Source organism: Anser cygnoides, chromosome 8, assembly GCF_040182565.1.
Source record: "Anser cygnoides isolate HZ-2024a breed goose chromosome 8, Taihu_goose_T2T_genome, whole genome shotgun sequence".
NCBI lineage: Eukaryota > Metazoa > Chordata > Aves > Anseriformes > Anatidae > Anser > Anser cygnoides.
This window is the reverse complement of record NC_089880.1, coordinates 28,037,474-28,064,074: the sequence shown is the minus strand read 5'-3', so window position 1 is coordinate 28,064,074 and position 26,601 is coordinate 28,037,474. Positions and strand designations below refer to the sequence as shown.

At 41.4% G+C, this 26,601-nt stretch overlaps 1 protein-coding gene across 6 annotated transcripts in view; it reads left to right on the top strand.

Moving 5' to 3' along the window:
* Window positions 1-26,601, top strand: part of GLIS1 (GLIS family zinc finger 1) — a 191,855-nt gene that overhangs the window by 151,371 nt on the left and 13,883 nt on the right. For 4 of the 6 annotated variants that reach the window (XM_013176271.3, XM_048061905.2, XM_067001574.1 and 1 more), the window contains 4 exons: window positions 1,744-1,905; window positions 5,298-5,408; window positions 8,580-8,712; window positions 15,118-15,268. In XM_013176271.3, the coding sequence (XP_013031725.2) occupies window positions 1,744-1,905; window positions 5,298-5,408; window positions 8,580-8,712; window positions 15,118-15,268 (557 nt within the window). The remainder of the gene's footprint in view (window positions 1-1,743; window positions 1,906-5,297; window positions 5,409-8,579; window positions 8,713-15,117; window positions 15,269-26,601) is intronic. The other 2 variants (XM_013176272.3, XM_013176273.3) reach the window with 2 other exon arrangements.

Below are 26,601 nucleotides of genomic sequence, written 5' to 3'. Positions count from 1 at the left end.
GGGTGACTCCAGGTGATGAGCTTTCAGGATTGTTTTTGATGGGGAAAGATGAAAATATATGCATATCAGGTACTTGTCTGTGCACATAGACCTAAATATGCCATCCAGATATTAAATACCTGCCCAGGGCAGAGAAAATATTTAGGGCAGTAAAAACCATGGTGACTTTTTCATCCATGAGTGGCTGAGAAAGGCAGAAATTTGCAGTCTGTCTGGAAATGCTCTGTGTGGGTGTCCGTGTGCTGGAGTGCATCGGTGTGTTTAATTTGCAGGGTGCAGAGCTGATCTGCATCCAAAGACAGGACACAGCCTGTGAAATGAAGCTCTGGCTTGAGAATCCAGGTCCCTTTGTTCACTGTGTTGAGATGCTTAAAACACACTGGTCTCGGCAGGATTTGAGGGGCCTTTCTCCATCAGCAGTCAAAACTGACTCCATCAGGCTCCAGGAGACCAGGTGCCTCCAGCTTACCAAATCTTCTAGGCACCGTCTACATCTGCCCTCCCTTCCCGTCCCTCTGCCTGCAATGCTGGAGGCAGCTGCTGGGTTAGAAGTTTATACACACCGATGGGCGTAAGAGGTGTGTGCATGACAAGCAGAATACGTCAGGGATTGGCAAGATTATCATTTCTGTGATGCCATCCAAAGAACCACAGGTTGCGAATGTCAGTCTGCAGAACAAAATTCTGACTCAGCAGAAGGAAGTGGCAAGATCACAAATTATAGCAGAGCCAAGTTCCTATCTGTATAGAGACACAAGGAAATCTGCAATGCCATGAGGCTGCAACACAGAGTGGGCAAAATGGGCACACCACCACATGTGAGTGTGTAGAGAAGTATTTGTGCACGTGCATAAGCATCTGAGCCCATGTTCTGGGTTTACATGCATGTGCATGTACATGTGTTTGTGCTCACCTGAGTTAATTCTCAAAGCCCATCCTAGACACAGTTCCTCCAGTGCAGTCTCCTGTTGTCTGTAACACTGAAACTCACCACTGAGCAATGCAAAATACTTTTTCTCTGGCCCAGTAGCTGGAAATTTTAATCGTTTATTTATTTATTTATTCAGATTTAATTTGAAACAGCTACTTCTGTTATGAATGCTATGCAGCATATTATTACTGAGTTCCTTAACGAAACGGGTGCTTAAGAAATCAGAATTGCTCAGGTTACTGGTTGTGTAAATGCTGAGAACAGATCTGAATGATACGGCTAGTAAAGAAAAGGGTGCTGAATGACTGCAGGGCTCCTTTGGATTGATCTTCAAATGGATCGGGTCTTCTTGTAATAGTCTGTACTCATCTGCTCCAGTGTATAGGATTTCAGACACCTGAAACCAGGTTCTTACTCACCACAAATAGCTCCTCGTGCTCTCTGTCCGTAGCAGCTAATTGTTATTGCCCACAGTCGATCCTGTGCCAATTAACATTTAAGAGAGCCCATCAGAACACTTGTTCTTTCTTTGAATTTTCTGTACTGGCACCATGTCTTTAAACGTTCAGTTCTTCAGACAAAACGTGTGAGATATTTATAACCCATGTATTATTATTGAGCTACACACCATGTCTTCAGTGACAGATTAAATGAACAGCACAAAATGTTGTGTTTCATCCATAAATTTCAACAGATGTTTGAATGTTGGTTGATTTATTACATGTCCAACTTGGATCTTACACTGTTCTCATTGTGGCTGCACATGGTTTATTTAATAGCGCTTTACAACGATTTTTTATGACTTTTTTCAGTTTGAAGGGTGCAACAAGGCATTTTCTAGGCTTGAGAACCTTAAGATTCACCTCCGGAGTCACACTGGGGAGAAGCCCTACCTGTGTCAGCACCCAGGCTGCCAGAAAGCTTTCAGCAACTCCAGCGACCGGGCAAAGCATCAGCGAACACACCTGGATACCGTAAGCACGATTTCATACCGGGAGTTGCACTGAGTTTTCCAATAGTCCTTGTACACAATCTGTCCTGAAACTGAAGGGTGACTTTTCCTTTTCATGAGGAGCATCTCAGAAAACTCAGCTATAAGCAACTGTACTTCCGTTTTTAATTCAGTGTGTTTTGAGAAATAAAAAATGGCTTGATCTCAGAAAGGCAAATTCAGCTGTCTTACTCATGCTGAGGAATAATGTGCACAGGAATAAGTTACTCAGCAAACTCTCCCATTGTTCTGATTCCAGTAAGAGGAGGCACCAGTACAATAAGGTATAGTATGAGTGAAAGCCGAGTCATCGCTGCTGTACTCAATGTATGTCATTGTCTCGCTTCCTATCCTGTGTTGCTTCATTAAAGTCTGTTCTGAATGAATGCAAAAGCAGCTCAGACATCTAATGGAAGGTAAATGCCTCTCAGTTTTGGACATAATTTTGGAAAGGTAAAGATACAGCTGTGGTATAAGCTAAGTACCACCACCAGAATGAACTGTAAGAAACAAATTCACCTTTATATACAGTTGGTAGTTCTGGCTCAGCTCTATGAGTCTTCTCACTTGTCATGCAGAGAAGATGGGGACCTGTCTGGTGTCTTAGGCTCTGATAAAATAAAATCACCATATTATGGGGAAAAAAAGTAAGTAGGCAACTCTGTAGATGAGTTAAGTCCCCAGCATAAAGCTTTTAAAGAATAACAGCCCAAGTTGTTCCTTTGTCTTTTTCAAAGAAATGAATATACGGTTTAATGTTTGGCCAAGTGTTTATGGGGCAGAACTTTTGAGTTTAATTGATATTTACTTTTTAAGCAGTTACACATTTCAGACAGTGCAGCATTAAGGAATGTCTAATGTACATTATGCCTTGCAAAAACAAACAAGTAAGAGAAGCGAGTCAGTCACATTTTCCAAACCAAAGCACACTTACAATAACAATGTTTTATTTATTTGAAAGTCAACCTGAGATATTTGAATTTGTAATTAGTTCTAAAATGCGTCTCTTTTGAAACTGGATATACTAAATTGGGTGCATGGTTTTGAAATGTAACTGCTTGAATCTAATGGATATATTTTTTATTAGCCAGACTCACAAAGGGAATGCCATTTATTAGTTTTGAAAGATAATTCAATGAGTTAACAAAATGAGCAAAAAGATTTATATCTGTTGATCTGTGCATTATTGAAGATAAATCTCTTAACTTTCTATTTTCTTTTCTTCTTCCTGTATCTCTGTCTTAATTGTCTGAAATCTCATAAATCAGCAAAAAGGTACAGTAATCATTTTCTACTAACTTTCTTAAATGACTAAAAATATCATCCATGCTATTCTGTTTCAGGTTCTTCAAAACTGCTTCTGTAACCCTACACTATACTAAATGACTTCCACTTATTTGCATTAATTTTGAAGTCCTGTGATTGGACTTGGTGTATTGTATGAATGTGAAAAATAATGGGGCTACAGGATGGTGCTACTGTAAAGACTGCACACTGTGTTAGCTCAGTGGGCAAAATAATTGTCCATAACATCAAAGCAAATAGCCAAAGCAAACAGTCAGACTTTCATCTAGTGTCCATATCACTAAATCAAATGATTCTATCAATAATTCAAATTATACTGATTATTTGAAAAATACTTTGCTCTTTGTTCTGCTGAGGGATTTGTTGAAGTTTTCCGTAGTCTTTCCTCAGGTGTCAGTTCTCTGTGTGTTCCAGACACTCTCAATAAATCTGCTTTGCCCTGTAACTTTCTGGGTACGTGCTGTGTTAGCCTGTAAGGCCATAATTTGGTGAATGATTCTATTATTCCTTAAGAAATTTCCTGCTGGCTGGGCAGAGCAGCAGTACTTATCCTCTTGAGGTACTTACAAAGAAAAGGGGTTTATACAGACTACTTATTCCTTATTGAGTGCATTTGGAATTGGTTTTAAAGCTTCTTAATGTAGGTCATTCCATCATTTATCTACTCCAGGAGGAGAATCTGTAAATAATTTCAGAGACTTACTGTGTATGCTAGTTTGATCAGATCTCTCCTAAATCATCTGGAAGTAGATCTTTCTCCTAGGCAGAAGCAGAACAAAGGGAACGTATCTGTCCTTGTGGTGGAAAGGGCATGTCATCACTCCTCCACGAGTAAAACAACCAGTGTAAAGGACCTCACAGTCACTTCTCCCAAAACTTTTTTTTTTTCTTTCTTTTTGTGCATCCTCTATCTGAAATCAAGGGGAATAAAGAATGTGACACTGGGGTCATGACAAACCAGTTTTCTGGCTTTGGGAAAGCACCAAAAAGACTTACTGGTACAAGTGAGAAGGCCAAGATAATGTTGACAGATGAGGCAAGAAAACAAAGCAAAATGGAATGTTCAGCTTTGAAACTCCGTGAGCTTTGACACACAGCACTCCTTTGCTACCACTTAAGTCAATGGTTACTTAACAACAAGTGCCAGAGTCCCTTTGTTCAGCTTGGTAATTGCACATTCACTTGGCTGCTGTACTGTGGCACAGAGATAGTGTTTCGTTACTGGAAGTAGGCATAACTGAGAGGAGAACCTGGTGAGGCTTTCCATTATTGGGACTCCAGAATCAGCAGCTAAATTGGAGTGCCCTTTTACGTTTACTTATTTTCGTAGGAGAAGAGCACACTGGAACTGCTTGCCCAGGCTCAGATGGCTTTCCCAGGAAAGTGCTCATATTGTGCCACGTTTCGGCGAGCTCTGACGCATACCAAAGTCAGCTGGAAAGGTCTTCCCAACAAAGTCAACAATAGTGGATTTTTCTTTCTGTATTGATTTGCTCAGATGTTAATGTTTGATGCAGGTTGTTTGCTTAGGAGTTATAAAAAGAAAGACATTGACGTTGTTCAAAACAGGAAAAGAGTATGAAAGAAACCAAATGTGTGCTATTCCACAAGTTTTACTCTGCTGCATGTGGAACATAGTTGTTGTAAAAACTGTGTAAACCAGAATTAGAAACCAGAGCTTCTATATTTATAATTTTGTTGGGTGTTCTCGTGATCATTTAGTCTACTGTTAAGGCTAGAAGACTTAATGCTCTCAAAGCCCATCCAATTACATCTCATTAGCATTTAATTCAGCTCAGTAATATATCCAGTGTGCAGGATTACAGATGTGTCAAATGCTCTCAGCACTTGCCTGGAGCGCAAAGTCAGAGCCATCGGTGCTGTTCTTCTGTTTGCGCTGTGTCAGGCGTTTGTACACAGACGAGTTTGTAGATCTGGAAACGGCAAGCAGAGCAAGCAGCTCAGGCTTAAAGCCATGTTGCATAGAAATGGCTGTCCTTCAGGGCTCTGTGTGCCAATTGCAGAGATGCACAGGAATATGAAATCTTTTCCCTTCCCTCACACTTACAGAAACCGTACGCCTGTCAGATTCCTGGCTGCTCCAAACGCTACACCGACCCCAGCTCGCTGCGCAAGCACGTGAAAGCTCATTCAGCCAAAGAACAACAGGTGCGTAAGAAGGTAAGACTCACCAGGCAAGAAGTGACACATCTCCAGGTCTCCACAGTTTTTTAATTTAACTTTAGTTTATATATTTTCGAATCAGGGTTCCTCTGTGATACTGCTGCAAGAAAACTCAAATTGTGCTCATTTCCCTGTTGGATTTTAATCGTTATTGCTAATCAGTTCACTTTATAGTTTTGCACTTCCAAGGCCACCACCTGGTAGTTTCAGTTTGTCCCACTCTTTCTGCCCAACCATTTCTTTCCTGTTCACAAGCCCAAATTTTGCTGTCATTCGCATAAAATGTTCACGCATTGAGTCTCTGCAAACAGCTAGTAAATACCTGCTAGCAGATTATCTTGAATTCAAGTGAAACTAAGCCAGCATACTATGGAAACGTCAGAAAAGGCGTGCTTGTAATCGATCAGAATGAACCCCCACACTCTTCTCCCACCACATCTGTATTTTAAACACATTTATAAATCATTCCAAACCCAGACTGCTAGTTGTGTTTCACTAGTGTTAGATTCAAATAAGCATTTTGGTTTCTACGGGCTGAATCCTGAACTCATTATTGAACGGGAAGGCTTATGGGCTCCAGCCCAGGATCAGAGACTTGTTTATTACGCATTTGTACACGCAGTTTGTAAACAGATGATTGGGACCCCACAGAGGCGGGCTGTGACAGAACAGACCATGAGCATATTTGCGGCCCAGGAGTGGCAGAGAATACACGGCTTAGCAAGCAATGACAATTAGTTCCAACAAGCAGCAGCGGTGTCCTCAGATCCAGTCAGAACTTTTATGTCGGTGGGCAGGGCTGGAAAGGACTGCCCAGGATTGCAGCCCAGCTTTGTTTTATAGGGTAATGCGGTTTCACTACAGCTCTCGCCTTGGAAGGTTCCTCAGAGTGTGCTGTGCACATGCCTCCCACACCAGAGGTCACAAAGCACTTCTCAACAATACGGTAAAGCAACCTTTAGGTCTTACTGAGGGTAAGAGACAAAAAGCTGTAACCGTAATTGGCCACAGAAAGAGGTAGACTAGTAGTGTCAAAATCTTTTGCAATAGCAAGATCTTTGCAACAGGAAGATTTTGTTATATGAATTTCTCAGATGACCCCAGAAAGCAACCATGCTCTGTATTCTGAGGGAGAGAACTGCCCACCTCTTTCCTTCCAGTGGTTGCTGACATACTTCTTAGGGAAAGGAAGGAGGGAATTCTTTCCTAATAGCAGATATGGGTATCGTTTGTTCAGCTCTAACTACAGGGCTGAATACAGGAACTCATTAGCACCCTTTACGTCTGGACAAAGGAGCAGTCCCCACTATTACACCCCAACACCTGATGAGGCCAATTGCCAGTTCTGCAGAGGAAGGTGGGGAAAATACCTAAATCTAAACTTTGCATTAAGGGACAAAAAGTACTTCCTGGATAAGCAGCAGGAGGCCTTAAGCACAGAACGAATACAGCAGGGCAAATGCTCTGCACACTCATTGCAAACTCAAGCTACTTGAACTTACCAGGACATCAAATATCCAGGGTTTCATATCTCGTAATCTCCTAGCTTGAGGAGTTTTTTTGCATGTATATACATACCCTCCCGTAGACTTATCAAGTCTATCTTAAAATAATGTCAATTCCTTGCTTCCTACACCTTATTTCGTAGACCAAATCTGAATCTGCTCTCCTCCAGAGGTTAGAAATCATCTTCGGATTTCCTGTCTCATTTGCCCATGATAACTTTATGAATACTTGATCCTGTGTCTTTTTTCCTTTAACCTAAAAGGCATCTGAGAAAGCAGTAGATTGGAAGAGTATTTTGATCAGGCTCTCTTAACAGGGACCAAACTGAGTCTGATTCATAAAGAAATAATAAATATTTCACTTAAGCATATTACAGGAAAAAAAAAACACACATACACCACCCTTTCACAACTAAGTAAATCTCATTGTTACTGAAACAGTGACAGTCTACTTTGGACTTCAGACACAGGATAAAAAGGGAAAACACTGTTCACACTCACTTGCTCAATTTTGGTTACAGCTCTGGAAAGGCAGTTTCCTGTTGGCATCAGCTTCCTAAGAGTTCTGAGTGGCAATGATTTAGCCAAGAAATAAAAATGCTCTGCCTGCATCTGTCAGTTGAGATATGCTACCAAAATCTGCCATCTCTGATACAAAAGAAAATGCCCTGTGCTGAGACTTACATCAAAGGAACCCTGAATATTACGAACATGGCTTAGATGACTGCAGCGGTAATATTTGGTTGTTCTGAACAGCTTTACAAGCACAAAATATGAGAAAGTTAGCTGTTAATTTAGTAGTAGTTTAAGTTTAATTGGCTGCAGATGCACTTTGTGATCCAAATGTTAGATGTTTATCGTGATCAAACAAATGGCTGTATAGCAGAATTCTGAATAGGTTTGCCTGGATCTTTTATTTAGAATAACCAAACCCAGGGGAGATTGGTATGCAAAACTGTAAACAGAGAGACAATAACTATTTATTAATGGCTATAGAATATGATGGCTGTGTGTGTAATGTGAGCACTATATTATGACAAAAGCTTGGCAACGTCAGCATGTTTGAAAGAGAATTAGAAATGCTTTTCTTTCTTAATTCTCCTCTCCTGCTGTTTTTAATATGATCGACATTGTGGTTTTCAAGAGTTTGCTTCAGACACTTTTGCCAGAGCTTTAATTTACTTGGAGAACAGCTGACATATTGGTGATACCTCGTACACATTACTGACAGCACATTATTCCACCAGTTCTAATCTGATAAGCACAAACACTTTTCTTTCCCTATCAAATGTCTTTCCAAGTGTTACAGTAAGAACGTCATGCAATCCTTTTACCACAGAACCCAAGAAACTACAGAAAGCCTGAAAATGTGCAGTTAAACTACTGTGGAAGGTTTGAAGAAACCCAGGGTACATTATTTTCTGGAACAAACTACTCTTGATTTAAGATTAGCACACTTAACTTGTGTGCTTAAGAAAACCCAAATTATCTCTAATAAGAAATGCCAAGTAATAGATATATCCTAAATCACACCAAGTTGCTAAGAATGTGATTTTGCTCCTTCCTTGTGTACATAATCTTTAAGCAAAGAGACATATGAAATTAATTAGAAGTCATTTGGTTTACTTTGAAATAAAATGTTTGTTTTATCTTCCTCTTGTAGCTAAATTCATGTACTGATATCGAACAGGATGTACTAAGTGAATGCTTAGCTATACAACAGCTCCACACATCTTCACAACACATTTTGGATGGGAAATGTGGTCGATCTGTAGGTCATCATGATTTAATTACAGGTAAGAATATTTCTAATAAGTATCATGCTAATGTGAATATAATAACAGAAAATATTGTGCGTCTGATTTGCCACTATGGAAGAGGTTAGAAAAAAAAAACAACAAATAAAGTGAAATAATTTTGTGAGTTCTTTGCTAAGATCATTCATAAAACATTTTAGCTTAGGGCCAAATGAATCTGTTTTAAATTGATTTAGTAGCTCAGTTCAAGCTTTCCAGATAAACCCTAGCTTGTTCCTCTTGAGACTTAGAGAAAACCAAAGGTAAACTGGGATTAGAAAACAAGAATGCCAGATGCTCGTTCACCTGCACCAAGGGATGAGCTGGTGCTCTTTTGCTTTGTAAGAGCAAAGTACTAAATAACTACAATTACCTAGGCAAGAATTTCATCCTTTTTTCCTCACACTAAATGTTAAAAACAGCAGCAACAAAATCATCCTGTTTGACACCTCCTATTCCCCTTTCTAGTTTAAGTTGCACTAAAACATTGGAATGTACCTGGTGAGCAGGACGGAGTAGGAAGGGAAATGACCCATCATTCCAGCAGCGGGGGAGTCTGCAGTCCCGGTTTATATGTGGCTCCTCAAAAAGTGGCAAGAAGCTGGAGGGACTTGGGGGGATTACTTCAATTCTCTGGCTTTGTCATCTGCACTCCTGAGGTGTGTGAGGGCAACACATGGCCTCTGCTCTACACCCTTGGCAGTCCAGCCTCTCCCTTCCAGGCAGGACAGGAAAGCCCAGTGACATTGCCCTGAGGATTGGGGTGCAGTTAATAACCTCAGGAATAGCCTCAGATTTCAGGTGGCCACAATAAAACAAGAAAAAAGTTACTGCTCACAGATAAATGGACCAGCCCTGACCTCACATGTGTTAGTTCTGAGAACCTCTTCTGAAATTAAAGGTTTAGTCTATCAATAATACTGGCTTTCTCCAATAATTTCTTTGCTGATTGTATCAATCTGTCACGGGGTTGTTGTAAAAAACAGTAAATCTTTCCTGATACTTCCATCAGGTCACCCTATAAGAGACCCCGTCACATGCACAGTATGAAAAAGTGTCAGGGAAAATAAATCACTATTTTACAGTGAAACAGAGGTTACTTCATATTATGTGTGGTGTAATTCCATAGGCAAAACTGTTCCTCTATCATTATTTACAGCAAATAAGCTAAAGTGCTGATCCTTACAGATTTAAAGCATAAGGACATTCCTGCTGCCACCTATAGTTTGCATGCTCTTTCACATAAGCAGAGGTAATATTTCTGGACAAAGCAGCTGTAATACTGTATATAGGATATGTATGGATGAATACTGTATATGATGGTCTCTTAATGCCACTTGAAAATATGAAAGTGTTCATGGTTTGAGCTTTTCTTTTTTTTTTTTTTTTTTTTTTCTCCAAAGAAACCACATTATTAATGTGCAGAGCTCTGGGCTTTAGGGATCACTTGGATTCCTGGAGAGTTTCAGTTTTGTCTTTCTCCAAGTTAAAGCACATTTTAAATATGTCAGGGATGAAAGCCAATCATAGAAAAATGAAATATGTAAAAAACTCCCGTCCCTTGTGTCAAACTTCAAAGCAGGTTTGTGCTTAGGACTGGGTAAGACAGTGAGGAAAAGAATATTTTGCAGTCAGAGGAGCCCATTGTTTGCTTAGATCTTCTTTTACCTTCCTTGTAAGTTGCTTCATGGCTGCTCATGTGCAAGTCTAGCAGTGCCCAAGAGTTTCTCTCACTCTCCCTGCAAAGGAAGTTATCTCCATTCAGGTAATCCCATGCAGACATCTTCTCTGGGCATGCCCGTTTTGTTATTTTTTTCTGGTCTCTCCTGGCGTAAAGCTGAAAAAAAATGCTGCTAGTCACAGATGCTCAGAGTACTATTTTGGCAACAGATGTTAAGGTTAAAGGCCAAGCCATTTAAATTATTGATTGACGACTTATATTTACAAGCTGAGGTGGTCAATGCGTGAAGAGGCCCAAGATGCACAGTCCTGGACTGGGTTGCGCTTGCAGGAGCAGTCATTTATAACAGCTCCAAAGGCTTCCGTGTGACTTCAGGTACTAAGAATATCATAGCTCCCTGCTGAAAAAAAGGGAAAAGAAGCTGGAAAAGAAGAGAAATTTTTGGAACTATTGAAAATGATACTGAGTGAGGCTGGAATAGCAACTGCTCTTCCTCCTTGACTTCTTTCATTGTAGAGGCACCTGGTTTCTCAGGCAAAGGGAGTGCCTGCAGCAAAGGAAATGCAGCATTTCTCTGACGTCAAAAGACTCTTCCTTACTGTTAGGGATTGGCAGTGGGAAGGACTTACCCACCATCGTGTCAGCAGGTACCTCTTGCTTCTCTGAACAAGGCAGTTCACTCTCATTCTTTTCTGATAAACTGCCACTGCCGTTATTTCCTTCTAAAAGCACTGTTGTTGCTGGGCTTCACACCCAGTCATGGGATCAGAGTGACAGCAGCAGCTCCAAATTTTGAGTGTTTTAATTCTGGAAATACACATATTGAAACTTGACAGCCAAAATGAGTTCCAGTAGCAGACTAAATGGGTCATGGCCTGTGTAGTGCCTAGTGTGGTACACCCGGCACAGCACCCATGGGCAGAGAAGGGTCTGTCCCTCTGAAGGAAGTACAGTTAATATTCTGTCGGAGTGCCCTTGTTTTGAACTTAATTTAAAATAAGTTCAATTCGGCCCTTAGTGACTCGACAGAAGTGAATAATGTCTCACTGCAGACTCACATGGAATCTCATAGTAAACCCTGTCTTCCATTGCTTGTGCCACATGGCCTTGGAAGTACTCCTAATTACAGGCAGACACCCACAGCAAACAAAGCGAGCGAACAATAGGGGGGCGATGCTTGGCCTACGTTGGCTCGTCTTTTGGCTTTCTCACTAGCCAGAAGCTTAAGGGGCGGACATGGCCCGCTCCAAGCAGAAGGCTGTGCATTCTCAGAGCTTCATCGCCAGGCTCAGGAGCGCACAGCGCCGTGTCTGGTGCCAGAGCAGCCTCGCAGCTCCCTTTTTCCTCTCCCTGGCCCAGCGTTGTGCACATCGGGGCTCTGGGCCTAGTCTCATTTCCTTCGGAAGCGAGACTTACGTAATCGTTCTGCTCACCGCTGTCCACATGTGTGTCAGTCCCCTTCCCCACAGTATTTTTTTTTTTAATCCGTTAGCCAAGCTCAACCACATTTGACAAACGCCCCAGAGATAATTGCGTTCTGATGAGTTTCATGAATCCTGGCAGCTGGATACCAGAGAGTGGCACCCAAAATGAGCGTTCCCCCCGCGGGAGCGGCAGGCAGGGCTCAGCTGGACCACATGCTGCTTGGCAGCCGCCAGCGCACGTGTAGCGCCACATTTGTCAAAGCGTCACGGAGGAGATGGGGACAGCTGGCTTTATCCCGACGTGCTTTGGCTGAGGTTGCGGTGGGCTGCCGATCTAGCGGTGCTGCGGGGCCGGGCTGTCAGTGCGAGGGCAGCCAGCGGCGTCTGGGGTGAGGCAGCACACGCTGCGGTGTGGCAGGAGGGCCGGGGGGACGTGAGGACAAGAGATGCCACGTGTCCAACCCAGCAGGAGCGAAGGCGTTGTGGTGAATAAAGATGTAGGAAAAGGAAAGCTCACTGGTGAACTAACCCCACAAACCTCAGCACACATGCTCCAAGCAGGGGACCTTTTCCAGAGAAGGTGTAATCAGTAAGTGAAAACACGGATGAACTCGGGATAGATGGAAGAAGCCCTGCTTTAAATGGGAGAGGAGCTCCAAGGCTGGTGTGGGCAGTGGGTGTCTGCCCAAGTTGTTCCACAGCTGGGTAAATTCCTCTGTGTACTGGTCCTGGCAAAGTGTGAAAAAAAAACTCTCAGAAACTGATAGCGGCAGCAATTCTGGTTTCATTTTCTTTTCTAATGGGGTGGGTTTGAGTGAATGGGATCGTGCAGGACACAGCTCTTGGACATAAGGATGTGTGGGGTGTTCTTATTAATGTTTTCTTGCCTCTCTAGAGGGGCGTGCTGACTGTGATTTTCTTGTTCTTGTAAAAGTAATACCTGAGCAGTAGCTGAGAATCAGGTACTCTGGTACTCTGTCTTCTTCATCCACCTCAAGCAAAGAATTGAAACCATCCTTGGCAGCTGGGGCAGTAAGGAAGAGCCCAGAGGAGACCTCTGAAACATTCATGAACTGTTCAGGGGTGGGATTGTAAGACAAAAAAAATGAATGTGTTTACTGGCTGCTACGCTATTAGAACTCTCTTCTGTGAGTTTTTTTACTTTTTGGGTGAGCTATCACCAAGGGGCCATTAAGGCTATCTAAGTCTGACAGAGAGCACAAATCTCCCTTCTTAGATTCAGGAGTTTCCTCCAGGCTGTGCTGCCAGTATACCTGAGCTGCGTGTGGAAATACAGCTCAAGTGTGAAATGACACAGCACAATCAAAGTCAAATGGGTGTTTGGCTCGTCTGCCAAGCCTGAGAACGAATGTGTGAACAAGAAGGGTCTGTGGCAAGTGGAATCGATTATAGTATAAAATGGACTGAAGTCACCAGCAGAATAACAGTGTTCTCAAAATGTAGCATCCTAGCTACTGACTTACTGTTATCAGAAGAGGCTTTGGCAAATAAATCCTCGCATCACCTGGGAACATCTGACTTCTTAAAACCCCTTCTGTCTGGCTTTCGGTGCAGAAAGCAAGTTGTTTTCACTGGCTGGTTGACAAATGTTCTGTCTAGTGGGAGACAGAGATGATGTGGTTCATTTTCATTCTTTTAGATCTGTCAACAGCCGAGGACTCATTGTTCATGAGAGGTTTTTGACTCATCTGAAGTCCCTGACAAAGGTGGCTGGAATCGTGCCCTAGTGGTTCTAACTCTTCAGTCACAAAGAAACAGATGCTGACGTTCAGCCGTTGCTTACCCACCTGGAGGGCTGTCACACATTCCGCCCGGCCTCAGCTTTTCCTGTTGCTTTCTGCCCGTTACATGTCCCTGAGAGGTGCTGGGATGAGTGCCATCCCGAACCCTGCCAGTGGTGCGGGACACGGCAAAGCACGGCTGACACACAGCTCCCTTTTCCTCGGTGTGTAACTCTCGCACACTGAGCAGGGGAGGAAAGGTGAATGCTGCAGAAGGAAAGAAGGCAAAGAACCTAGCCCTCAGAGGATGCATGGGGACTGCTGGGCTGTAGCTGGGCAGTGTGGGAGCTGGAAAACCTCATCTGCCCCCCACAACTTTCACAGTACAATGTCAGTGGCTGCCCTAGTCCATGTCTGTGTACATGCCCCGGTGGGCCAAAACTCTGGGAGATGTATTGTAGGTAAACGCAGAAGGGGGGAGACAGGCAGGGAAGCAGAGAAAAGAAGACCAGGTTTTTCCAAGAACTGCACTTAGAGGAGCCAGGCCTTTTTTCCCCCTGCCATAGGGTGGCATGAGCAAACAGCATCTAGAACACCAGGCAGCAAGCAGTTCTGCAGCTTCCCTCCTTACAGAGCCCGCCCTCGGGGCAGCCTTTGTGCCAAGAGCTGGAGTCAGGGGCCTGACCCCGAGATAGCCTAGATTTGGCTTAGTACATGGCTTACTCTTTAGAAGGGACATTGTAAGAAAAAAAATCCGTTATCCCAGGATCTTAATCCAGCTGTCAAAGCTTCCTCAACGAAGCACGTGCTTGAAGACATGATAGGCATTTGGCTATCGGTGCCTGACTGCTATGGAACTGAAGAGTAGCCAGAGTCCTAAAAACTGGAAATAATAATCTATCTACTACTAAACTTGTTGATTTCGTTGTCTCATTGAAAATTTCTTCTCATTCCTCTTTGCATTTAATTTATTGAGGTTTCACTCATATCAATATGTGATATTTTTTAGTGGTCTGGGATGTCCAGTACTATACAAATTGAAAGTCAAATTAAAAATTGAAATGAACAGTGAAAAAAAATCTAGATCCTGCTCCCCCTCACACAAACACAGTACTCTGAATTGAGTGTCTAATTAAGGTACCACGTACCACTCTGCTGCCAGTATGAGCTCCAACGTGCTGCCAGCAGCTGAGCGCTGCAAGTGCTCCCTCAGAAGAACGGAGAAGGCAGGGTGAGAGTCCTGCCAGGTCCCACGGGCTGCTGGGGGGAGTGCGTACACGTCTCCAGTCACAGGACCATCTGAGAGCGTTGGAGGGGAGACACACATGTCAAAATGCCTTGATACAGTTCGAGTGCCATGGCAAATATGGGTATTAACTATCACGCCGGGTGTCTGGGTAGGCAACCCCCTGGCAGTAGGACTGCCCCAGCAGAGATGTGCTGCTCCGCGTGTGTATCGGGGTGGGCTGGGGGACAGGGAAGGAGTCAGGGACTGTCAGGTTACTTGGATGCTCCTTTCCTTATTTTATGTTGCAAAATGATGTTTGTTTGTTCACAGGCATGTACAGTGGTCCCAGTGCTAACCATAATGGTCCCTCACCAGGTATATTGCCACCTCCTCACGACATCCCTTCAAGACACCATCCTCTTGACTCCACCCTCTCCAGTCCACATCACCATCAGTCACCGTTGGAAAGTGCCAGGGAAGGGTATGTGTGTGAAACATGCTTGGCCTCTGTCTGGCATGATAGTGAATGATTAATTGTTTATCTTGGTTTGCATGAATGCTGTTTGAATGAAAAACACTGACTCAAACTAAGCAATTCCGTTTGTTTTAGAATCATAGAGTAATTTAATTTGGAAGGGACCTCAAAAGTTCATCTCATCCATCCACTGCGCAAAGCAGGGCAAGCTTTGATATTACTAAAAATTTGACATTACAGCCCTGTCTTTGTCTTCCACAAAATACATTGGGATTTTTTTTCTTCACAGAGTGCAATTGCATTTAATTTTTTAAATTCTTCCTCAATGACTTGTAGATTTGGATAAGTGCAGAGAACTTTTCTTAGCTAAGATGAAAAAATTCTCAAAGGATAAAATCCAAACTATGACTCACTCGGGAATAAGGCAGTGTTTGCCTTTGTAAGACTTAGTTTGTGTCAAAATGGCAAGTTTTCTCACTTCTTTGCTCTCTGTTGAGATTTTTGGTAATACGTTTTTCAGCTGTAAGCATTGACCAGTAAGATCCTAATCAGGGAAGGGGATATTATCACAATGATTGCAGAGATTGCATTGCTACAGTATAGATTGTATTGCATCGCTACATTATGTGATATTCCTATAATACCATTTGTTCAAGGATCTCAAAGCATCTCAACAGCAAAGAATCTCTGTAAGCCACAAAATTCAGCTCATCTTTCTGCTACACTCTTGGTGCCTGCACTCATGCAAATCACACATCAAACTTGTTTTTTTTTTCTTCCCAGTGCTTTGGACAGGGAGGGTACTCTGATTTTGCTTTTCTGGTAGGAACTTAAGATACAGAGAGAAAAGAGACCTTTGCCTAATAATATGTTGGGGTTCTTCAGCAAAGCCAGCGAGTGAATGTAGATTTTTTCTTTGTCAGTGACTGACCCATCCCTTCTTTTATATGGGGAAAGGAAAGTCCAGGAAGTTTTAATTGTACTCTTTAAGCAACAGACAGAAAGACAGGTGCATGGAAAGAGCGCAACAAGGAAAATACACCTGGAATAGTTGGAGAACTGTCTGACTGAGGAAATTCAATTAGGAACAAGCTACTGCCTTTTTTTTCTGAATTGGGGAATGAATGCTGTAGAAAGCTTAGCTTCTATACCCTGTTCCTCCCTCAGCCACCTCTTCTGACCCGTGCCAGTAACAAGTGCCTCCCCACCATACAATGCATATCTGCCCATCATAGTAGTAGACTTCGTCCCTAAATTACTGAAAATCTTGCATAAGATGTCTGTGCCCAGTCCCTCTCCCCCCTGCCCTGCCACCCACATTCCTGACCTTTTATTTCCTGTTGACAGACTCATGCCCATGGCAGAGACATGGCCAACAAGAGGCACTGGGCACGAGGATTTAGGTGGAGGTTGCGCCAGGTAAATGTGAGGTTTTCTGTAGCAGAGAAGGCAGTGAGTGCAAACAGGAGGAATGGAGATGAGAGCCAAAAATGAAGGTAATCCACAAGCTATTCTTTCCCTGCAGCATGGGACAAGTTGAGCCCAGGGGAGTAAGGGTTTTTGCTCTCTGCTCCCCAGTGCAGTGCTCAGCTGTTTCTTCCTTCAGGTGGTTGTAGGATAGGCTTCCTAGGGGCATTAAGGCACAAAAGACCAACCGAGAATGAAACAGACTAAAGGTACACTATAGGAGGGATTTAACTGGTGGTCAGTGAGGTAGATTTGTTTCCAAAGCACTTTACATCTTGGTACTGTTAATAAGAAATGAAATCAAAGATCTGACCAGAATGAGGGCAGCAGTCAACTTTCCAATTTGAGGAGTCGGAAGCTCCCAGATAAATTCTCCATCCTGCCCCTTGTGTCTCCCCACCAGAGAACGACACTTCTCTTCAGCACTCCCTGTGCTGAGTGAGCTGAGCTTCTCACCGGCTCTTTCTCCAGACGTTGTGATCATTTGCTTAGGCTAAAGCTTACATCAGAATGGTCACTGCTGTTTTCAGTTCTAGTGGAATTAGTATTCTTTCTCAGAGGAGACGACAGTGCTGATGCATTATCTCAGTGCTTACATACTTAAGTAATGCAAAGTCTTCGTGGAAACACCATAGTTAATATCCTATGACAAAATGTAAGCCTGGGATTATAACAGATTTCTATCCATGAACCAAACATCAGGAAATAGAGAAGGGAATGTATTTTTTAATGGTTATTTTAAAACAGGCTATCTAGTTTCATGACATAATGATTTGGAATTTTTCAGGATCTCAAATACCATTTTCTAAACTCAAATAATACGCATTCAGTATTGTCACACCCAGCTCCAGATCTTCCTTCTGTATTTTAACTGTTTATACTTACATTATTAAGGACTGCTGAAATAAAGCCCATCCGTGGCATTTTAATTGCAAATACAGAAAGCTTAGTGTGAACTAACAGTCTTTGAATTTCATTTAGCACAGTTTTGTGTAAAGCATTCATTCATTTAACTAGGAAAAATCACTTAATAATCTAATACCTGGAACCACTGAATTCTAGACCTGTCACCCCTTTACCAGTTCGTAGCAGCATGCCATTACTCATACAAAATACACATGGGTCACAATAGGAAAGAAACTCCTAACACTACCTTTCTTCATGTGAACTGCTCTAGCTGGCTGGCACACATATAATGTTTTGCCTCATTTGTCAGCTGTCTCAGCATTCATGTTTAAGTAAATGCAAAGAATTTCTATACTGTGAATCAGTACGATGACAAGACTGGATTGCATAAGTCTGTGGAATGAACTAAATGATTATTATCAAGAAATCTAATTACTGAGTCATCAAATACGCAAGATGCCAAAAACTACACGAGGCAGAGTACAAATAGTCTACTCAAGTTCGACAGAAGATTCAGAATTTGATTTAAAGCTTTTTTTTTTGAAAATAAAAAAAAAAAGCCCTATGCCATACCATCCTTTGCCAAAGTCAATACCAAGTGCAGCAGTCAATTTTCCCAAATGGTTTACTAGAACATTTAAATAGTTTGACAAAATTATCTAATTCACTTGAAAATGTTCTAACAAAATCTGACTTCATTACCAAATGTATTTATACTGGCGTTATACAATACAGAGAATATTTTTTCAAATTCTGGTATGAAGTATACGCTAGACCAAATAATTTACTTTAACTTATATTGATATTAATTAAACTAAAAGTGTGTGACTGAGAAATACTTTGGCATCCAGAAAGTGTGCTTGTCATGATCCGAGTTTAAATGTATATTTATTTTTTACTTCAGGTAGCAAAATGTTATTTTAGCATGTCTTGTAGCATATGCCATGTACAATGTCTAATTTGGTTTCATTTTGTCCATTGCAAAAGTACTCCATTTTGATTTGTAGCAGTATGAAGATGGAAGCACAGCTTTTAGTATTAAATCTTAGGTGGATGTTGCACTTGGCTTTCTCTCTGCTATTTTTTTAGCTGGTATTATCTAAGTCATCTAAAAATGTACTTAGTTGTATTTGTAGACCAGTTCTCTAAGTTCCAGTTTAAAATGTTTAGTGTGATAAATTATCGGTTTAAATGAAACTGATCTGACTAAAGTTAAATGAGTTTAAGTGGTGGCGCAAAGTAAGGGATTTGCACCAATTCAGCTTAATGACCGAACAAGGTCACTTTGTAGGATCTGAACACAGTCCCTCTATAAGTGACTGTGAGGCCCTCAGTCACTCGTGCTGCTCATAACAAACAGCACTTATGTTCTCAAAAGAAGCTGGGGGGACTGACAAATAATAACTTCACCAAGAAGGTGATGTGTCTCCAAGGGAAAGGAAAGCAAAACTATTTTTTATATCCTCCTGTGGCAATTTAGGTCATTTCTGCTCTGTAAACACAACAGTAAATGAAGAACTAGTGAGATTAAGACATCTATGATGTCCATAGGTGATGATTAATGAGAACTCTGAATCCAGTCTTATAATTATGGTGAGTCTTTAATATCGAGGATTAAGTCATCAAGGTTAGAGTAAAGGGTTTACAGAACTCTCTTTTGCCCAGGCTTCTCACCAGCTAACTGCAACCAGTTCAAACCATGCTTCAGACCTCCCTGAAGAGCCACTTACCCATACAAAATCACAAGAAACAGGACTTAAGAGCAATCAAATGAAAAGAGACATTTTAATCAGGCTGCTTAAACATCAGAATTTTTGTTTGCTTGCTTGTTAGCACCTGTTAATTCAAATACCACAGAAATACTTCGCTGTAAAGAGATCTCTGTTAAAAGTTAGTCCTTCATTTCCCTCTACTTCAAGTAAAACAAGGTACACAGAGCCTCCCTTTTTGCTCAACAAGGGAACACCAGATTTGAAATTCCTGATATTTTTAAGGTTGAAAAAAATACGCAGGATAAAATCCTGTGCGTTAGGTTTTTGTTTGTATTACTATCATGTTATACTTATTAAGAAGGGTGTAAGCCAGATCTTGCATTGGTAGAATCTTTGTAGGAAACAAACTTTTACTCTCAAGAAGTACTCTGGAGAACTAAATACCTACACAGTTTTAAAACAGTTCTTAGGACCAGGGAGATGCATCATTCATTCATTGTGAATTCCACTGGAGAATACTCTTCATTTATAATAGAATACACAAGTCAGTGTTTTAGACTTTCTTTCAAAAGCACTAAAACCAATAACAAGAAACAGATATCCCTGACAGCTGAAAACATTTTCAATGGAGGAAGCCAAGAACCCATCATAATTTATCTCAGTGTTATGGACCTGAGCACGCAAAAGGGGCATCAGTACATCTGTACAAAGAAAGAACAATGTACAGGTGCGGAGCTGAGGTTCATGTAACAAAGAAAATCAGTAATTAAAAGCATCTGGTTGCAAATCCCAAGTCATTTATCTCATTGTAGAAAATGTGATCAGAATTAATTTATAATCATGTCCAGATAGGCTTATACAGTTTTTTTCCCCCATAAAGCAAAATTAGCATTAGTTTAGGCTTACTTCAATGATACACAGTTAAGAATAACTTAGTGTTTGATCATTGGGGTAAAATATTGTTTGGCCATCAGCAGAAATAGGTGGACATGTACTTCATTTATGTTTCTAATAGAGCTGGATTGCCATTCATTAGAGAGCCTAAAAAAGGGAGCGCTATGATCACAGAGTCACAGAGTGGCTGAGGTCAGAAGGGACCTCTGGGTCCTCTGGTCCAACCTCTGCTTAAGCAAGGCCACCCAGAGCAGGGGGCCCAGGCCCACGTCCAGGCAGCTTTTGGAAGATCTTCAAAGAGGAGTTCTTCTGGCTCTGTCACCCACACAGCACAGAAGAGCTGCCTGATGGTCAGAGAGAACCTCTTGGGTTCCAGTTTGTGCCCATTTCCCCTTGTGCTGGCACTGGGCACCACTGAGGAGAGCCTGGCTCCATCTTGTTGCACCCTCCCTTCAGGCATTCATAAACATTGATAAGACCCCAACTTGGTGACTGCCCAGAAGAGACACTGTAAGCAAAACTAGCTTAGAGTAAGAGACAGGCACAGGAGAAGGAGGGAGTTTAAAAGAGTTGATCAGAGTAAATCAGGAAGCATTTAAAATGGATTCAACCACAGCTCTTCTGCATTATGTAAATGATCTTAGCCATTACTGGTTTTATCTGTAGGTAAATTGTGTGCTTAACATATGTAAAGCTGTTTTTTTTTTTCTTAGTTCCCTTTTCATTTTGTTTTGTTGTCTAAGCAGAACTTCTGCAGTTAGATGTAAGCTATATACACCAAGCACAATAATTTGTCATGATACAACAACTTGTTACGTTATCTTAACATCTCCCCCTATTTGGTGTAGTGCCTTTTTGGCTGTAAACTTGAGGAAAAGCAGGTGTCAGCTACCTGTGAAGAATCTACCTACACCTGGAAGCATCTTGCTGCACACTTGCCAGAGAATAATGACCTTAAATGACTAAAATAAGACAGATCAGTCAAGCGTGCAGTACATGTCAGATAATATAGTGTAGACAGTATCTGTGTTTGATTGCATGTCTTAGTAATTGGCTTCCTGGCAATCACTTGAACCTAAGGCAGTGTTCTTTATCTAAATCTGTTTTGATATTTCTTTGAGCACATTAAAAATGATTTTTTTTATTTTTTTACGTTTACTTTGGTAACATTTTCCTGCTAGATTGTTAGAAAGAATAAGATTTCAAGTTTCTGTTATAGTGCCTTCCACTGTCGTGATTCATCAGTTTCTTTTCAAGGAAAATTATTGAATGAACCCTTAAAAATAAAATGTATTTTAGTTTGGCATAGTTCCAATAACGATCACCAAGATCTAACTGCTCTGCAGAAATTGCATATCAAGTAAGAACAATTGTAAAGATATTACTTTAACATAGAAAAGCCTATGTTTATGTATATGTGAGTCCTTTTGTGTAGGTAATGAAATGAGTTACAAAATAGTGAGTTATGTTTTATGCCCAACTATGAGACTTGTATGTATTTGTTAGAACGGATTGCAAGTGTTTCAGTAACTGTAGCTGAAGAGAAGGTCCCTGCAGAAGGCCTTTGAGTGTACCAAGAGAGGACTCCTCTGGCTCCTGTGTAATTTTCATCCAGAAGCTGTTTGCATATCACTGTTGATTGGTATTACTATTCTAAAGCAATTAAATGACCTAAGACTCTCAAGTCATATTAAAAGCTTCTTTGGATAGTGTTCTCCATGATGCTTATGAAACCCCTCTGAGTGCGCTTGTACACTCACTTGTTGGCACTGCTCAGTGAAGATGCAGCACTGGATTAAAGCAATCCAAAGCAGTATTCTGAATTAAAAAGAGTAGTTTGTACTTACCTAGAAGCTAGGAAGAGGCTGACATTTCCTTAGTCCTGCTTTAAAGGTGCTACACATGGAGGTATTTCACACGCTGCACTACTAGCAGAGCCAGGAATAGTCCAAGGCTCTGACCAGCAGGCACCTCTCAAGCCAGCCACAACCAGAGCAAGCAAACAAAACTAAAAATACGGTGTCATATCTTGCAGTCACAGAGCAGAGACTGAGTATCAAACAGCCCAATAACTTGTTTGCTTGCTGTTTATAGAAAAGGATAATAAAATGCAATGATGCCCAGCAAGGTGCTCTTCGATGAACGATTTATAATATATCAGGGAGAAGGGGGGAAGAGAAGAAAGGAAGAAAGAAAGAGAGAAAGAAAAGATTCCTTGCATTCCAGAAACCTAGCCAGAGGCACCTGGCAGTGATTAGTGCAAAGGTTCACCAAACTTCAGATAGAGTCTGTCTTTAAAAAAAATAGAGAAAAAAAAAGGGAACAGTATAACTGTTTCCTGAGCATGTGCTGACAGAAATTCCCGTAGGGCAAGACCCAGAACAGAAACACGTGGCAACAGATTGGGCGCTATCCAGAGACCAGATTAGCAGAGCTTTACACATCATTTTTAATATTATGGGAAGAGATGAAAATCAGTGTTAACTTTTTTTTTTTTCATTAAAAAAAAAATAATCTCCTGGTCCTGGAACTTCATTGGACTTTCTCATAATATAAGTAACTGTGAGGCTAGGGGGAGTGAATTTATGAATGAAAGGGTTGGCGTGCTGGATTTTATGGTACAACCTGGTTTCATGGAAACACCTCAGGTTTTGCAACTAACTGCAATGCTGTACAAGTCACGCTAAATCATGGTGCTTCTTCGCTTTGTGCTTCTCACATTGGTGCTTATTATATACTTTTCTTAATAGTAACGTGAGTTAAAAATAATTCTCAAAGTCTAAATTGTGTTATGTGTCAATATGGTATACATGAGAACTGTATTACGGTATAGTCTTAAAACCCAAAATATATAAAAACTTACTTGAGATAAAGGACAGATGTTTTTCAGTCTGGATTTGGTCCTGTTTCCACTGAACTCAATGGGACATGGGTTGAGGTTCTTCATCTAGCTTAGGAATCTGCCAATCAAGCCATCACATCATAAAAAGGAAAAAAGAAAAAAAAAAGAAATGACAGTTTTCATATTGGAAACATCCCTATCTTAGATATTTCTCTTTTGTGGTTAGGTTTCATTCTCAATTATTATTGAAGAATCTTAATTTGAATTTATTTTCATTATTTTTCAATTTTCAATTTAAATATTTGCCATATAAGTGTACTGTGTGTGGTTTTTGGCAGTCAAGACATGATTAACTAGATGATGAAAAAACTCCTCTTAAAACTTCTCTAAATCTGGCTTTACAATTTGTTACTCTGTTAATTTGTCCAGGAACAGCTATTGAACAGAGTGGCTAAAACAAAGTATAAAACTATTTCTAACTCCAACCAAGTAGTATAGATGAATATGGAAACCGTACATTACCATCTTGACAGAAAAATCAGTGTCAATATGTATTTATTTTTGGTTCTGTATTTTACAAGAATATTGAAACAAAACATCTGGTGTGAATTGTGAAAATGCACAAATTCTTATGCACCACCACGTACTTGTGGAAACCAACCCAGGAAGCAGGATAAATGATTCTAAAGTAAGATAACGGCACTTGTAGCCTCTTAGGCGAGATTGAGATCTTGTGGAGATCATTGCTAACTCATGGCATTCCTGGATAGTTTCTTCACATATGTCTTTCTTATAATTTAATCTTAACTTTTACAATCAAAAATATGTAACGTGAAAACACAATCACAAGAAAAATTACATAAAAGTCTGGGATTTCAGTTTGAGATTCTTAAAGGTATGCACTTTATAAAATGAGAGAAGACAGAGTAGTATCTTTTGTGGCTGGACTTTTAATTTAAAAAAATCCTTCTGTTAAGATCCAGATTTCTGTGAGTTTCTACTGGTATGAGTGGCTTTGCAGTACAGGGGAGGAACTGGCTCATTGTCTGTGTCCAACACGTGGTGTAGTGGCTCTTCATGGGTAGTATCCCATCTGACTTCAAGAGCTTACCTGAGGAAGGGCCATGAACCAGGTATTTTACAACTGTGTTTAGCAAGGTGCAGAAATGCGTGCAGTATCATAGTATCAAAGTATGTTATCCACTTAGGATCAGTTCTTCCAATAGTGTTCTGTCAGTTGTGTGGATGACAGAATTACAAAACCACGATTTTTCTGATTAGTCCTTTTACTTAATTGCTTAGTGATGCATCCTCAGGAGAAGAGCGCATTAGCTTTGCAATTCCACCTGAAATCATAAGTCCCTCAAGACTAGTATTATGTCTTCAGCGCCATCCTACACATGGTGCTTCAAAGGGAATTTGAAAAAACCCACAATACCTGGTCAATCATATGAAGTTGTGTGATGAGTGAAGAGTGAGAATTCCTCTCCGACTTTTTGGGCGATCAGTTTACATCCTGAAGCACAAGATTTGATTACCCCTTGTCTAGCATGGAAATGTTGGTTTTGGCCATTAAATTATTCAGTCCATTTTAAAAAAAAATAGCTAGACTGTTTGAGTCTGTGACTTCCTGTGGCTATGAATGCCACAGGCCAAGGCATGCTGTGTGAGCAAAATGTTCCTTTTGTTTTAAACTGACCTGCCTCTCCCTGTGGTGAATGCCCTGTTGCTCCTTTATCTTGGGCAGGGTGGAGAGGAGGCCGGCTCCTCCACTGCACCACTGTAAGTCTTCAGGTGAAAAAGCTTTCCTACCTGCTCCATGTATTACATTCAACAAAGTGGGTTTTTTTCTTTTTTTTTTCTTTTTTCTTCACATAAGGGACATATGGTTTCTGATAATGGAGTAATAAAAGCTTTGCAGTGTGTTAATTTGTTATTTGAGATAATGAAAACATCATCAGGCATCCTAATAAGACAGGGTACACTGTATCAGCAGTGCAAGCAATCTGTAAGAACTGTTCATCCTTAGCTTTGTCAACAACATCAGGGAGATAGGAAAAAGATGTATTCTCTTGAACAGAACGATTCGGAATAGTCAGGAGCCCTCAAATTTAATGAATTAAAGAAGGATTTTTCTGCATGTATGTGAGAGGTAGGGATATTTATATATATACAAATATATATTTATATTTGTGTTCTATATGTAGGCACAGATATATGTTAAAAGGCCCCAAAAGGACCTGCAAACTTACTGAATTATGCAAGTTACAATTAAAATAAAATATATGGCATATATTTGTTACTAATATCCAAACCAAAGCAAATTGTGGTTGTAGTACAGTATTAACAGGAAATGTACAGGCTATTAGTTATTGAAACATATGCCTGTGCTACTGCCTGGGAATTTTTAATGTATCCAGCTGAGTTTCAGCTTTAAGTAGTTTGCCATTTCTTCTTCCATACAGAAGGCAGCTCCTTTTAAGCTCTTTTCTGCTGCTAATGCATTATATATTTAATGTGTATCAGGAATGATTCCCCCTATCCTTTAACAACCTGAGTGTCACAGCAACCTAAGCAGCAGGCAAATATTCAGGACAGAATTAAAAACAGGGCACTGGCAATGGGACGGTTACTTGATGAAGAACTCTCCTTGGGAGTGCCAGAGCACACGTGCACGCACACACGCACAATCGTATTTTCGGGGCCAGCCTGAGCTGTAGGCATTGTGATGACTATTTTAAGGAGACAATCCCCATGATGGCCACTTGTGCTAATACAGCCTGATTTTTCTGCTGAGCGTAGCTCTTTCCTAGCTACAAACTGTGCCCCAACATATGGGAAACGTGAAATTCCCTGCTTGGGAGAGCCTGAGCAGAGCAGATTTTATAGTTACCTGCGCAAACCGCTGGGAACTCTTCACATAGAGGAGGCAGAGCTCGTCGTGTTACACGGCGCGCTCGGGGTTTCGGCTCAAGTTGCTGCGCTGCAAGTTCCTAGGATACTGGCTGCCTGCAGACAGCTATGTTTGCTGAGCTCCAGCACCGTGACAGCGGTGCCGAGTGGAAGCGGGGAGCTGGCAGCCCAGCTCACCCGGCTGGAGCAGGGCCCCGCGCACCGCCGAGCCCCTGCTGCCTCCCCGGTGGCTGCTGGTGCCCCTCTCGCCTCTCTCAACCAGCCACCCCAAAGTTTTCAAGGCACGAGCCCTAACACAACTGCTGAGCTCACGCACAGGCAAAAATAGAATAGGAAAGAGAGTGAGAGTGGGGACAAGCACTGCTCTAACAGTAGTGACAAGTTCCTCTCACAGGGTTGATCTAACTAGACTTTGGGAAGAGTTAAGTGGAAGCCGGGATTTTCAGCAATCCCCCAGGCAGACAACTTCAATTTACCACTTTTGTTAGCTGTGCACCATGCCTGCACAGAATGTGAAGGTGCAATTACTCCACCAGCCAAACAGCATTCAAGGCAGAACGGGGCCGGCCCGTACGGGGGTCGCATCCCCCAGCAGCCAGCACAAG